The following is a 16,364-nucleotide window of genomic DNA, read 5'->3' on the forward strand; positions in this document are numbered from 1 at the left end:
TTCCTCTCTATTGTGCCAGAATCTATAAATGAACAGAAAGAATGGAAAGGGTCTGACTTCCTACTGACAAATGTTTCAAAAATGACCTTTTACTTCACCTCAGTGACACAGAAACCCTCTTCCCGCTTGGTTACAGAGGCTCAAGTCTTAATGACGTCTAATTTTGTGTCTGTGTAAGACACATTCATGTCATCCTGAGAGGGCCTGCTTCCAGGGTTTCCAGGCTAGGCAGCAAGGGGCAGGCACTGCCAACCACCTCTGCCACCCCCAGATCTCCTAACAGGGATTGAAAGGGGAGCTGTGACACAGAGCTGGCAGCGCAAGCGCCGAGAGGGGTGCGGGGGAGGAAGGGGACACAGGCTGGTATATACGATGCCAACACAAGAACATTTTGCCTGGTGGAAAAAGTACAGCTGTGGCTGAGATGCAAGGCTGGATATATAGGCTGCTCCTAGAGAAGCAGAAACAGATGTAGCTGTGATAACCATAGATGTAAATGGGGTGAATCAGCAGCACTGAACTGCTTGTGGCATGCAGAAAAAGAAACATGGGAAGTAAAACACAGAAGCCAGGATGGCACCAGGCAGACCAGGATGATGAAGGAAACCAAACAGAAAACAGAGTCATCACAAAGAAAAAGGGTGAGAAATTTTCTTGGAGGTCAGAAGCAGTAAACAGATTGTGTGAAGAATGTTACTGAGTGTCACAAAGATTGCTTTTTGGACCCATTTTCTATTTGTATATTTGTTCCAGAAGGAAATTATTACAAGAAGGTAAAATCTGTTCATCATGCAAAATATACTGGGATTAGGGTAATAAACTGAATTCAAATTAGCTGGAAAAGATCGGAGAATGGGCAGATAAGCAACATAAGTCAAGGAAAATTATCCTTGCAATGCTCAAGGGATAGCTTGGCCGCAGCTAGAAGCAATATATTTTGCTAAGTTTTGTTGCCTTACTATACAAAAGCTATTTTAGAGACGAAAACACTGCAGAGGGCAAGAAGAAATAATTTAGACAGACTGGGAGCTTGAACATAGGCCTCAATGTCTCAGACTGCTGAAGAGCTGCAGAGACCTGATGGTCCAAGATGAAGAAGGCTCTCACGGGAAGAGCCACACAGGGAAAGGGAATGGAGGAGAGAGAGACTCAATCCGAGCAGCCTTTCAGGGAAGTGTTATATACTGTGGTATATAGGTCAATGGCAACAATGAATCTTTTTCAGGTAAGTGATTTTGTAATGTACAGGAATATAATGCATGGCAAAGTAGCAACACAAACAGATGAGTTGCGTTTTTCTTCTTAGATTTTACAGAACCGTGGTAGTTAGAAATTTACAGGGTATTTCTTTTGGAGGGGAGCGGAAGGCATGAAATCCCACATTAAAGCCAGTAACAAAGCTTCTGTAGGGTCAGGATTTTACCCAGGGTGTGGGGTTTTTTGTGTTTTGCTTTGTGTTTTTAAATCATGAAAACTTGGGGATGGTCCTAGTCCCAATTTCACTTTCATTACATTATAGCTAAAATAAATCTTTAGGCAATCTTAAAACCCCCATCTGCAGTCATCAGTTCTAGCTTCGTAATAGATTTCTGCTGTATGTGCTCCATCCAATATGTCAGTGACGGGCACACTTTCTTCAGCTTCCGCTCTAAAATGTGCTCTTTCCAATCACTCTTGAAGCATTACATTGCCAGCAGAAAAATGTGGTTGTAATGATTTCTTTTAAAATCAAGACAACAATTTACTTCAGGGGCCATGTATTCAAGCACAGTGTCTTTCGTTTTGTCAGGCTGATTTTTTTTATTTTTTTTATGAATAGCATTTTTATTTAAAACTTCCATTCAAGAGGACCAAAACTTTTCACCACTTTGGCTTGGAAACCTGCAAGGATTTCCAACAAAGAACAATGGGACTGACAGAGAGAAATATGGAAAAATGTGACTATTAACTCAAACCAGTCAACATTAACTCTTAAATCAGAATAAAGCATACGATTCCAAAGTAAATGATATATTTCAAGTTGATCAAAGTTCTGTCATCTGAAAAATGGATGGGATTACACACATGTAAAGAGAGCGGGGTTTTTTCCCTCCCCAGGTCAGCAGAAAGTCCATGACTGACACATCTCTAATTGCTTGTCTAGCTATATTAACTAAATAAAACTGTTCCCAGAAGTAGGAAAAAGGGAGACCAATGTTATCTTGTTCACATATACATAAATATACATTTCTTACATAGAAAAACCCTTCTGAAATTACTTTAAACAGATAGGGCACTCTAAATGTGTCCCTTGAAACCTCACTCCCATTTTTAAACAGGCACTTTCTCCCAGTTGCTCCTCTGAAGTGTCTCTGCATTGTTGTGGTCATAGTCAGGGCACTGGACTCAAGCTTTAGACTGCAACAATAACTTGTGAGACTGAAGGATATTTTTCCTAAAATTTTTACTGAAATCGACAAGTCTTTCTTTTAATTCCTTCTCTGTTTGGCAGTGCTCTTTCCCTTAGATCACACAAGTGAAAGTTACAACATTCGCTCTTACATCACTTTTGCATTCAGACCTTGTGTAGTAAATCCACGTTAGTGTAACCCTCCTGAAAACAAGTCAGGAGAGATGTAGAGAGCAAGATTTGGCTGAAGTTTAAGTTGTTCCATGAACAATCAAATAACGAAGATGTTTTTCTATGGGTTTGTCTCCTATTTCCTCTGTACGTCCCACCATTATAACCCCACCTTTTCCTTTCTTCTTGCTTCACTTACTGATCCCTCCACACCTTCCACTCCTTCATCTGTCCCCAGCACACCTCTTTTCCAAACCACAATACCTTTGGCTTCCTTCATATTTCCCCCTGAGCTCCCACAGCGTTATCCTGTCTTTGCTGCCAATTCAGAAAGAAGCACAGAGCTTGCATAGTTCAGTTGATGAAGGTGTACTGACCCATCAGCAAACCACGAAAGAGAAGATCTGGGCTCTCTGTTTTTCCTTCAGTGTGTGGGAATCTGGCATCCTTCAAAACTGGATGACACTGGTTAACAATTTCAAGAGTTATTGGAGAGGAACCAACAGACAGACTGATGACATAAAATTAATTTCTTTCTGAAACACTGATAAAATAATCATCTTAAAATAAGCCATCTGTCCGTCAGTCTCATTCTTCTTATACATTTCAGAAGCATGGGTCACACCAGTCTAGGTTTCCTTAAAGCCCTTTTGTCACTGGGAAACCTGTGAAAATGCTGTTCCAAAGCACCACTCTCAAACCTCTGGTCAGGAGAAAGACTTCCACTGATTTCAACAGTTTGGTTTGTGTGTCCCAACACTGTTATTGCACAGGTGCGTACTAGCACAGATGTAAACATGAAGGTGAAATCTTTGTGGCATCTGCTGTCCTGAGCAGTTTGGAACAAAAACGTCAACACTTTCCTTGAACCCTTTTATATTTTTTGGCAGTGCCAGCTAGGATGGGGAAATCCCAAACACAGAGCATGGACTTATTTGCTTACAGAGTTGTTCTTTCAAGATGTTTTATGACACAAGAGGGATGTTCCAAGAGGAAGAGGAGTTCACTCCGTTCTTACCTCTCCCCAGATGCCAACAGTGTCTCTGATGTCGTTTTTACAGTAAGAGAGTTGTCTGATGCAATTGTTGACCGCAACACTGCTTTTTCCAGGAGCCAGATCTTCTTCTGCCATTTCTACCCAGCCCAGAGATCGCACAGCAAAGCACTAAAAAGAAACCAGAAAATACCTGAACATGCATCTGAGCAAGCAACACACTGCTGTATCCAGCTATGGAAATCTTGTCATGCAACAGAAACTAGTCAGTCAAGGTTAAAGATCCCCAGCTAGGAGAACAAAATCAAGGCCTTGCAGATGAGCTTATGCTCAAAGATAAATAAATTAAAATATAATTTGAGAATGGCAAAGTGAAAACTTTCAAAGGAACAAAGAATACATGACTTGCCAGGAAAGGTAGCTGTGGAGGTAACAGTAATGCTTTACAATAAAATACTTTTGCTAATATAAAGGAGGAAACAGGGGAGCAGTGAATAGTAGGACACACAAACACAGAGAAATAAAGGAAAAAGCACAACTACAGATACAGTAGAACTGAAATTTTAGCTAGTATAGATAGCTCTAGAGAGCTCTAATTGAAAAGAAAGAAAACACTATTGGATTACGTCTGTTGTGAGGTTCACACTCACGGTATATCTCACTGCCTGGCTTTTAAAAGAAAATTAATTTTTTTTGTGGATTACAGAAATAATTTCTACAGTAAATTCAACTAAGGTAGCAAACAATAACAAATTCAATGCACTAACAAAAAGATAAGCTATCATTAAGAGGAAAGCAGGCTTTTTTCTACATGAAATTAAAAATGACCATTAAAATAAAACAATCTAATTATACGTTTCTTTAGCAGAAGGTTGTTTAGCCAACCAGAGCACTCAGTTGGCAGTACAAGCCAAGGCGACATTACTTTGCACATATGGTGCTTTTTGCAAACAAAACAAAATGGGACAAATTGAATGGCACCATCTCTACCCTACATCTACTAGAGTAGGGAATAAAAAACTTTAATTCTGAAAAAACACTGCACATTTGCTCTCAGGCTTTACCATGGGTGAAATACAGACCTCACACTAAGTCAATGGGAGTTTGTCTATAAGACCAAGATTTCGTCCGGAGAACATTATGGGTATATCTCATTCTCAAATGGCAATGCAACGCCAGCGATGGATGCACAGCAGACTCACTGGTGTACCTCCTTAATAGGCACACCGAACATTTATGATATGGTCCCTAAAGGTTCAGCAATAATAGTTCCTTAATGACCCCATACCAAATTCCTGCTGTCTTCTCGGCATTTAATATGGCAACAGATACCACCACTGAACACTGCCAAATCAAATGCCATCCCATCTCTGAGCTCCTGTTTCCCTGCATAATATGAAGAAACACCTGGCTTGAGTCAGTGATTAGATAGCGCACCAGCACTGACATGAAGTTGCACTCACTTTTACACCAAATTCTTTTTGCTAACCATGATGCCTCCTGCAGAGGTGCAAGATTCAGCAGGCACAAGTTCCAAAAGTAGAAGTGAGACAATTTACAATTAATAACTGAAAATCTGCCATCATACAACTCCTCTGTTCTCTCACCCTGAGCCTCCCCTTACCAAGACGGATCAAGTATTGACGTCAATTAGTACTCAATCTTTGGTACCCTGCCTGCTTCAGTGTTATCCATATGTTTCTTCTGAAATGTTATGCTGTCCTGAAATGCTATGTTGTTCTGGTGAACTGACTTGCAATTGTTTCAGTCAATCCAGTTCTCCATTAGGTACTCAGCGCAATTTTGACCTTGCAAAGACCAACACTCATTGTCCAGCGCTGCCGCCTTGTGCCACAGAGCTTTCTTTGCTGTCAGCAGCATCCTGCGGGTCTCCGGAAGGCAGGCAATGATCCTGGGAGCTGCTCGAAGGAAGCCGGCACCAGTGGCCACTGGGAGCCGCGCTGCCTCCAACGAGACACCGGCACACAGCCCAGGAGCAACAACAGCAGGTCTGTGCTGGACTTACCAATTAATCTCCTCTTCTTGAGATGCAGTAAATAAATCAGCTTCAGAGTTCAAAAGCAGACACTGAATATTCATTTGCCACCTTCTAAAAACTGCTGTGAAGTCAGTGAGTAGATCAAACTCACACACCATCACTGGTGTGTCATTTGGGATCCACTGTCCTCAAAAAAAGACCCCAAAACACCAAGGTATTTTAAATATGCATAATATGTCAACTTTGGCAAACTAAGGGAGGAATAAAATTCACCAGTGGGTAAAAAGATTAATGAGTTTCTCCTTCCTTCCCTTTAAAACTTCTCTCCTCCTTCAGCCTTCTTTCAGCTAGCACAACACACTCCTCCAGCCTACTTCGCCACGCAGAAAACCCAGCCTAAGAGCCTGCCTCCTGTACCTCTGGTACCTACTCCAACGAGTCACTAATGATGCATCTCATCTAAGGTATCAGACAACAAATACACTCTGCAAATTGTGTGAAACCCTTCAGTGAGTGTGGGTAAAAAATCAAAGCCTCCCATGCCTCCAGATTTTTTGTGGCTGTATTTTATTATTATTATTATTATTATTATTATTATTATTGCTTTGCAAACAAGGAAACCAATATGCAAATTCTCCTATGCTGCTGCTTCCTGACCCAGCTCCGCTGGAAACCCACAAAAGTGCTGGCTTTCAGATTTTAAAGGGAGATGAAGGAGAAGGTGAAAGAGGAAACAAAGGAGGGGTCACCACTCAGGGGTGCTCTTCACTTCAGGGCTACATGAGATACTAAAATATCCATTTTTTAGCAATTAAGGTCATCTAATCTCAAGATTGCAGAATTGTTTTTGGCACATCAGATGCTCATGAATCTTCCTGAAAGTGCTGCGATGCCCATTGGGGTATTAAATATTTATCTCTGCGAGCTTTTAAAATACAGATTTTTACTGTGCCAGAGGAAAGGGGTTTTTTTTATGAGTATTTCAATATTAAATTGAGTAACGGAATACTAGGAAAGAGAAACATTTTCTAAATCATCTTAAGAGAGGTGAAGAACTAAGTATATACACTAAGCATACTGCTTCCTCATTATTCTTCATATCTCAGCCACAGCTGCAATTTGTTAGCTGCTTTCCGAACACAAAGATAAATATAGTCCTTGCACTGAACAGAGTATACCTTAAGAAGGCAAAAAACTGGTGAAAGACAATCAGTTCAAGTTGACAGCAGGTAAATCTCTTATTAGTAAAGACGGTTAACTGTTTTGGTATTTCTTCCCTGGTCATTTTTATACCATGTTCAAAATTCTCCAGTGGTGGCATCCACTGTATTTCTTTTTCTTCCCAGCCCACTGTCATGACAATAGAGCGAGCTGAATGGGACATTCTTCTTGTCCATCCCATGTATTCCCTTCCATGTGAAGGGCTTGTCTTCCCTCCCCACTTCCAGTCCCTCTCCGTACATCCAAGCCAGGTAGACATGAGAAACCCAGTTGGCTTCTGGCACCTGGCAAGTTTCTGTTTGTGTGTATTACAAGAAGCCCTTACCATAACTCAAATAAAATGCTTCAGAACAGCTTCATCAAAACAAACAGATTTCCCAAAGACTCACTACAAACAAAAAAAACTCTCAATAAAACCCAGAAAGACTCAACACCCCACCCACAAAGCAACACAATGCCTATGTACCTGAGGACACACATACAAGAAACATTCTTTTGCTCAAAATACACTTTAAGACCAAAAATCTTCTACTTCTTGGTTGGCTCTAAGTGAATACACATGCTGGCGTGACTCAGAAGTGATGGCAGACCTTCATGCAGATTTCAGCATAAGAAAATATGAGGACTCAGAATAACATGTGATACATACCACGGTTCATTTATCATCAGTATAATAGTTAACAGAAGTATATACACACACACACCCTGGGGGCGGGGGGAGGCGGTGGTGGTAGAAGTGTGTGCACGCATGCCTGCATCCCACCCTCTCTGTGTGTTGCCAGCAATTGTAGAACTCTCTTAGAAAGGATCAATTTCATGCTTTATTGTTGGTGGGTGTCCCCGCCCCCCTTAATTATTTGACTCAGAGGTACACTTTAAAACAAACCACAAAACCCAGCAGAAACAAACCACCTAGTCTCTCCAATCAGGTATGACCTAATTCTTAAACCAGGGCTAGCTGAGCTAGCCACAACAGCAGAATTGCTTAGTTACGTAGCACAGTAATCCAGCATCGTGGTTCCCCAGCTCCCACCAACGGTACTTACTAGCCAAGAGACAAAGTGCTTCCTTTGACCTGGAAGAGCTTTGCTAATGCACCCTCTTTTCTCCTGGAACTAGTTATCTAGAGTCAAAACAAGCCAAGCTGAAAACCACTGAGTGCAGCTCTCCTTGACTAAGAGTCTATGAGCTCAGTAAAACAGACATTCTTGGTAATGACAGTTGGTTAAGGACCTCTACTCGAGGCTCACATATAATTACTGGCAAATCATAATTTCAAAGTAATCCAGATGCCAACTTGTGGCTTACAGTAGTCTACCTCATTTCTTTTCTCCCTTGGACAGTAAACAGATAACCCTTGTACCATGTTATACATTATTAGTATTAACTTACAAAATAAAATCTTAGAGGTTTTTGTGCCTGATCAGACCCTCTGCTTTATCTTGAAATCAAAACTCTAAAGAGGATGATTTAAATAACCATATCTGAATAAAGATAAGTGAAACACAATTTTCCTACCAGCTTGGATCTACTGTTCCCAGACTCCTTCCAAGAGATGACAAAGAAAACCAGGTTTGAAGAAAACCAAAAAAAGATGATAAATAGAGCAGGACGAGAGACAGATTTAGGAATTGTATACTGCGTTTGGATCACTTGGATATCGCTGTTTGGGATGGAAAGGATTAAAGATACTACCACGAACACTGTGTGTCTGAGATAGGTGAATGAAAAAAATGTTTAAACCACAGTATGTCAACAACCTTGTAATTTCATCTCAACTGGAGACTTCACATTTCCTGCTAGGCTACACAGGACATTGTGCAAAGAAAATACACAGGGAAAAAAAGGCCACAGGGGAAAAAAAAGGCCACCTTATCACACACTGCCCCGTGAAAAGACAGGTGAACAGAAATGAAAACACCGGGAGCACTGCTCAGTTTTACAGTTCTGGGGAACATATGTTTGTATGGCTGCAAATCCAATTAATGTTTCAGGGTTAATGATCTGTAGCCAAAGAACCAAACTCATAAATGCTGTAATCCAAACTCTAAAAGGCTGTAAAGCTCCCTCGCAGTGCAGTTCTGATCTAAAACATTGCCCAAAGCTGAGGAGCTTTAGGTTTGAAGGAATGAATGAATCGTGGTTCACACTTCTGCTCTTTGGCATTGCAAACCCTTCACCACAGGGTAGGGTTCTGCTCTGCGGCAGCTCTTCCAAGAGGAACTCCAGAAGGAGCTTTGACAGGAATGCAGAACCATGACAAGACTCTGCACGCAAGCAAATGCCACACTCCAGCTGTTGCCTCATGTAGTGCTAAGCATGTACCTTAAAAAAAAAAAAATTCAAGAAAACCAAAGCAGACACAATCCCCTACTAGACAGAGAACAAGAGATCAATTACACAAGACTGATGACAGAGTAGTATTGGAAACTGGATGGATCATAAGGGCATGGGTAGAAAGATCCCATTACAGGGAAAAATTGGATTAGAACATCAGTTTGAGCACAACAAACTAATGAACATTACAAATAGACGGACTGATTGTTTTTCAGATCACACAGCTGTTGGTAGCCACTACAAACATCTATGTTTGTATGTTTGCCTTGATGATTTAAACCTGTGCTACTAATTTCTTCTCTACTTCTGAGCCTAAAGGACTTGGATATCCCTTTGTTTCCCTTTATGTTTTTCCTTTTTAAAGGTTATATCTGTCTGCAGACATACGTAAATCATTACAGTATTTAATAAGGCCTTTTATCACGGACCACTGAGCAGGCTTGTGCCTGAGACACAGCATGTAGGTCACATAATTAACCATTTCTTATGCAGCCAACAGAGTCTTGGAAATTCCACTTACATTTTATTTAATAGTTTAAAAATAAAACAAACTATCATACCATTTTATGCTTTGGAAGATCAAGTATCTTAAAATATAGCCACCCTATTCCGAGAAAGAAATATGTTCCAGTATATTTGCCAGCTATACATGAAGAAAGCTTACATTGATTCCAGATGAAAATATTGGAGATGATCAAAGCTAAACTGAGTAACAAAAGAATAAAGAGATCTTATTCAATTAATGAACAAGCAAACACTTTCATTTAATTGATGCGAATAGACTGCAATGCATCCATTTGCTCAGAGAAATACTGACAGTTGTCACATAAAAATTCTTAATTACAAAAAATTCAAAATGCAGAATCAAAAGCATACTACTAAGATTTTTCAACATTTCCAGCTCTCTGTTGCAGTTCATGTTGTATTATTTGAATTGCTGAAAATGTGCATGCCATACAAAAATAACAACACAGATATTCAGGTCACAACAGAATTCAGAAATCCACTAGTAATTGCTACTTCAAGCAGATGATTGTAAACTAAACTTCTGCGGAATAAAATATGAGGGCTTTACAAACACTGTAAAATAACCTTTATAAAAAAATTACTTCTCTAGAGCAGGTCAATATTGAACCTTCTGCTTTCACAGTCCCTTACTCATTCTCCAAGACACTACATTCTCATTTTTTCCAGACTCGCAGACTCCAACACGTAGGATGACAAAAGTCCCTCTCTTGTTTTGAGTTTAATACTTCTGTCTCAGTGGTTCCTGCTGGCTCACAGCCAGAGGTCAAATCTGCTCTATCAAGGCAAGAAAACGTTGCAGGACCGTTGTGCTGGTTCAAGAATTTTTGAATCCAAATTTCTTATTCATTACTATATTTCTGAATCAAGTAAAAAATCTAGTCAGTTGAGCACAAATGGCATGGACACTATTATTCTCTACTAATACCCTTTTGCTATATGTAGTTCTGAAGAAATTAAAATCACCTTATTTTTTCCTCCAGTCTTCTCAGTAAAGAATAGGCTTTGATTTTAAATGCTTTGCAGATACCTTGACTTCACATCCTAAAGGGATGGGTTTATGGACTTTACTTTGAGCTATTAAGGGTGGTTTAGGTTTCATTTTAATACAGTGAAATAAAAAACATGCTTCCTCAGTGAAGAAAAGGCAGTCATATTTTTCACCAGAAACTAATAAAGGATGATTGTTGCAATGATGCTCAAATTAGGGTCTATCTTGCAGAATAACTGAACTGTTAGGATAGCTCAAGCAGGTTTCATTATTCTGCAACACACAAAAATGACCCCAACAAATACACAAACGCTTTGTCAGTAAAGACAAGCCCTGCAGGAGTTTACAGGGCATGAAAGAATGTGTGCATTCATTTCTTAAAAACTAATGCTCTGCACTTTTTATCTTTAACCTTAAATGTTGCATTTTTCTGACGAGGGCTCTTCTGCAGGCTGATAGATGTAAGTCATTCTAATGCAGCCAGCAGCACTTTATTCAGTACTGTGGTGCATAAATTCAAAGGTAAAATGCATGACATCCAACTTAAAAAAAAACAACAACAAATAAACAACAACAACAACAAAAAAAACCCTTTAGGTGAACTCTCAACCTTAGTGAATCAATGGAGAAAAACCTTTTGCCTTCACTAGAGTCAGGATTTCATGTGTCTTTAGAAGCAACATTGTTAAGAGTAATTTGTTTTCTGCAGAAATTATGTTTACAACAGGATCCAAAGTCAATGAAGTTAAATCACTTTTGATCGATTCCCACTCTTTGAAAACGACTCAAATGAACATGAATCCCGAGTCCAGCAAGCTTGAGCCGTGGTGGGCCTCCCACATTTGAGGACCCACTTACTGTCACGCTGCCTCCCTGCAGCACCCTGAAGCGATCATCCTCAAGCATACGGAATAATGCATACCCGCATAGGAGCAACACGGCATTACGATGTACTGCATATCTCATGTTTTTAAGTCCCTTACGAGATAAATATTACCTCCCACTCCCTTTTCATTTTGATGAAATGCAGGAAATTCTGGCAAGGAAGACCTCTGGTTTTTTAAAGTGAAATTTAGAGCTAGAACTAATACCATAATAAATATACATGCTGGCTAAAGCTATCTAAATATTGCTCTGTCATTCAACACAATGTTTCATTTTAATTGATTTTTAAATTAACTTCCTCCATAAATGTACCTTTCAGGTCCACAATGGACAAATAACCCACAGTTGTACCACGCTGTTTTCAAACTGTATATATACAACATATAACATAACTCGTACATAAATTATATTTTTTTTTAATGTATATATATACACACACAAATACACATTCTGCACTTTTTTCATTAAAAATCTATGCAATGGAATGGTAAACTTTGACATTGCAGACTAGAGCAGGCTATTTCCCTGAGCCGCCCTAAACTGGCACGCTAATGTAAATAATTGAAGAGAAATACAAAAATTTCATCTGATGAGTCCATTTTATAGCAGCAAGACGATGAACAGACATTCAAGAGGCAGTTCACAATCAACAGGCCATTCTAAAGCTGGAGCTGACAGAGGCTATATATTGTTTTAGAGGTGAAAAGGTTGGTCTCCAGTGGGGAGTATGAAGGGCTGCAAGCTGTGATTACCTCTGCAGTGTATTAGCAAAGATGCTGGCAAGCTGATGGGGAAGTCTGCTCAGCAGAGGCTGAGCCAAACTGGGAGCTCCCTGTGCACCAAATCCATCGGTCTGCAGAATGGCAACTGGAGCTTTTTGCCTGTGGGACATGAGTATGCAGTTTCTGTCCTCTCCTGAGGGCTCCTTCATCAATCATACACAAAGTACTGCTGGCCCAGAAAGAGTTTACTGTGCTGCACCACAAAACAGTGAATAAACTGTGATTAAAAGCAATTAAAAATAAGAAACATTAAAATATTAGGAAGTGCAGATTCTTCCAAGAAAATAATAATAAAAAAAATCTCTTACAGCAGCAGCTAGGTTTTTCTCATGTTCTGCACAACAGCCATGGTTTGTTAAATGGTTGTGTACAGCAAGATGCTGTACACGGACCCTGGCCAAGAAAAACTGCACCATGCTTCTCCATGAGAAATGGTACTGAAGATGACACTGGCACTTCGACCTAGTGAAGCAATAGAAAACTCTTCTTAAACAGCCACCACTGGAAGAAACATCATCATTAAAGAAAACCCCAAACCCAGGTATATTCATGTTTTCTCAAACATGGCCAGCACTTCCTGGTAGAGTAACTACAATTTTAACAGCACTGTTTCACTTTGGAAATGGTTTCCCGTTACGTGGAGGCCACGGCAGCGCATTCGGTGCCCCACAGTTGCAATTTCAGGGGCAGGGCACGCCAGCTCCAGCACCGCCTCGCCCAGCTGGCAGCCAGGGAAGCTACCTCCCCACGGGGAGAGCTGTCACTGGCATGCACCTAAACTGCCCAGGCGACCTGGCACTCACAAGGTAGTAACTGCTTCAAGGGAAAAGTGTGACCCACACAGCTCCCATCTGCATAATTTATCCTCCTGTAATGTAATTGCTATCTATGTTCTTACTACTCCAACAACAATTCCAGGTCAACAGACCTGCGGCAGACAAAGCCGTTGTCAATACTGGAACTTAACGGGCCAAGAACATATTTTGATTTGAAACAAAAGTGTTTTATATTTTATATTCTCTTTTCCCAATCCTGTAGAAATCTGGCAGCCCAGTGCAAACCTTTTGTACAGTGTATCTTAATAAAGCAAATACTGATAATGCTCGCGAATTCAAGACATAATTATTGCATTACAAACCTGGAAATTAATGGTAAATTTTAAAGCAGTTTCCATTCTCTTTCACATGAGGAATGGCTTTGTGATATATTTTTCTAATGAAGGCTACAAATAAAATCTTTCCCTCTATATCTCTCCTGCTGTTCAGTCACCCATGTCCTGATTCTGCATGAAAGGTTTGCATCTAATTAGATCCCAGAGATACATGGGATTTCTAAGAGTGAAAGACATATAACATTTTGCAGGATCTAATTATAAATCTTGAAGTGCCCAAGAAATTAAACTACATTATCACAGATATTTATATTACACATATATTATAATAATTAAACACATTGTAACTCTGTATGCCATTAAAAAAGTAAATCGCTTAGATTTGGGAAAACACTACATCTTCCTGTGCCCTGGACTAATCTTCATATTTGATTAAACAAGACTCCATTTAGGGACAAGGTGGAAGCAAATATCCTCTAGATGGAAATCTGTATTATGATGTACCTCACTTCATGACATTATCACTTATAACATCACCTAATGACACAACAGATGTCAATAGTAATAAGTATCAACCATGGAGAGAGACTGAATGAGCAAACACACTCTCCAAAAGTTCTAATGTACAAAATGAAAAAGACGTTATTTAACAAAAAAAACGTTGAGGAGATGTATTTTAGTGCTTTAGTCTGCTATTTTCTAAAACTGCTTTCGAAGCAGAATGTTTTCGAGCACCTGCATCATTTACCTGCAGCATCTCCATAGCTGGGAGGGTGCCTTAATGCTGCTAATGGCAGACAGCCAGATTCAGAACGAACCAACCAGTTTAGAAACTTGCCATCCCCACCACTCACCATTGCTACCGAGAAGCTGCAAGGATGGAAAGATGGATGAACTTTTGCTATACTACAGTGATTGTCAAGACTGACCTCTTTCTGATTCACTGGATGTTTCAAACAGAAGATCTGTGTTTTGACTCATAGTTTTGAAAGCTACTAAAATGACTACCCGGATGGTGAGAGGGGGAAGAAACTAAGGGCACCTTTTTGTGTTTGAAAGAAACAAGGAAAAAACCCTAACCCCAAACTCCACTACAATGTTTATTTTGGTTTTAGGTTGGGTTTTTGTTTAGTTGGTTTTTTTAAGTTCTTATTCCCAGATTATCATTCTTCCCTCTGAAAACCTAACATAAGCCAACACCAAAAGGAAACAATTTTTGTAAAACTAAACTCTTATTCTATAGTTCTTCTGATTTGAAATACTTAAGAACATCATTTAATGAAAATCCATGAGCACTAAGCATAATCTGCTTTCCTGCATTTTGTGAAAGCTTTCTTGCATTTCCACACCATCTCATCAATGCAAAAATCAGTATTTCCAAAGACACACTTAGTTTTCTATGGGAGTAGCTTAGTGTTAAAAGAACTATGTACACACTGTTTAGGCTAATCCCAAAAAATACAAAATTCTGCTGTTCACAAGAAACTTTCAGCTACTGGCAAGAAGATTCTTTGAAAAAATAAAACAAAACAACCAACTCCTCCCTCCTGACCAAGGTGCTATTCAAATTGTTGAGATGAAGACCAGAACTTTTCTTCTGCTCATTCTTATAAACTTATCCACACTGGTTATAATTATGGCTTAGGTTGCAACTAAAATGATTACCTACTCAGGAGTTAAAAAAGTAAATGAAATTATGTGTCAAGAACTTTCAAATAGAGAATATAGACATTTTAAAGCTACCCTACAAGACCTTGGAAAAACTCCACCCAAGGTTACAAATCTGATGGCCCACGGTTAAAAATAAAAGGCAGAAAACACAGAGCTGCTACAACAGTCAGGGAAACAGGGACTCATAAGAAGATGGCAACCCTCCTAGCCTTATTATGAATAATTAAAAGCACTTGGCTTGTTTACTTTAATAAAACTAAGCTGAAGAAGAGACATAATTGCCTGCTATAAATGCACTAGAAGATGGCTAAACATAGAATAAGAGGATAAAAAATGGCCTCAAAAAGTTTAGGTTAAAAGGTTTTTGACCATCAAAGGAAGGTAATACTTGAATCGGTTTGTCAGTAAGACTAGTCAAGGCAAAAAAAAACCAAAACAAAAACGTTTAAGAAGAAACTTGAAATTAATACATGGGATTATATATTGTGGTTCCCTATAAGTGTAAAGGAATGGGTTCAAGATTTCTTCTAGTCCTCTACCCTAGGTCCTATACAGGTCCTATCCTAGGGAATGAAAACCAAGGATTGTTTTTGAAAGAAACAAATTCCTATTGTGAAAAACAAGCAGAAGTACCATTTTGGAAGATAAACTGTTGAAGACGCCTAATTTTTCTTTTAGATTTAATCTTTTTTTGTAAGAAGACTTAAGATGGAATAAGATCTTCAGATTTAATTAATTGAATTGAATCCATTAATTGAAATTAATTGAACTGAGGCTTTTTGTAGTGTTTCATGTGCTCACTGAGAAGATTATACGCAGCACAAGGTGGACTGTGAAACTGCCGGAAAATGTGGAATACTTCCTGTTTGCACCAATAATTTTAGAAGCTACTCTGACTGTGAGAGAGAATTATGGATTTCAGCGTGAAAAGATAACCCTTAGAATTACTAGACATGGCAAAAACTCCTCCTCTCTGGTTACGTCTTCACTTGCATCAGAAATGAGACTCATCTCCATCACCAAGAAGACACGCTGATTATTTACTAATGGTCCTGTGTCTAGCCAGGATATTTGCTTCTGGAGAAGACCTGAAACAAGCAAATGTAGGATGTCCCCAAAACACACATACCTGCCTCCATAGCAAGAAAAGCAGCAGAGAGATGGATATTAACTCTTTGGGGGGCACATAGTATTTTGTAAAATTATTTCCATAGTGCTGTTTACAGGCCACTTTCATGACAGCCACAAGTGGTCTGACAAGTCAGCTTGCCAGAAACATCCCTCACAT

At 39.4% G+C, this 16,364-nt stretch overlaps 1 protein-coding gene across 10 annotated transcripts in view; it reads right to left on the minus strand.

Moving 5' to 3' along the window:
* APBB2 (amyloid beta precursor protein binding family B member 2) overlaps positions 1-16,364 on the minus strand; it is a 199,164-nt gene that overhangs the window by 46,587 nt on the left and 136,213 nt on the right. For all 10 annotated transcript variants that reach the window (XM_076336153.1, XM_076336159.1, XM_076336154.1 and 7 more), the window contains one exon: positions 3,579-3,725. In XM_076336153.1, the coding sequence (XP_076192268.1) occupies positions 3,579-3,725 (147 nt within the window). The remainder of the gene's footprint in view (positions 1-3,578; positions 3,726-16,364) is intronic.

Source organism: Aptenodytes patagonicus, chromosome 4, assembly GCF_965638725.1.
Source record: "Aptenodytes patagonicus chromosome 4, bAptPat1.pri.cur, whole genome shotgun sequence".
NCBI lineage: Eukaryota > Metazoa > Chordata > Aves > Sphenisciformes > Spheniscidae > Aptenodytes > Aptenodytes patagonicus.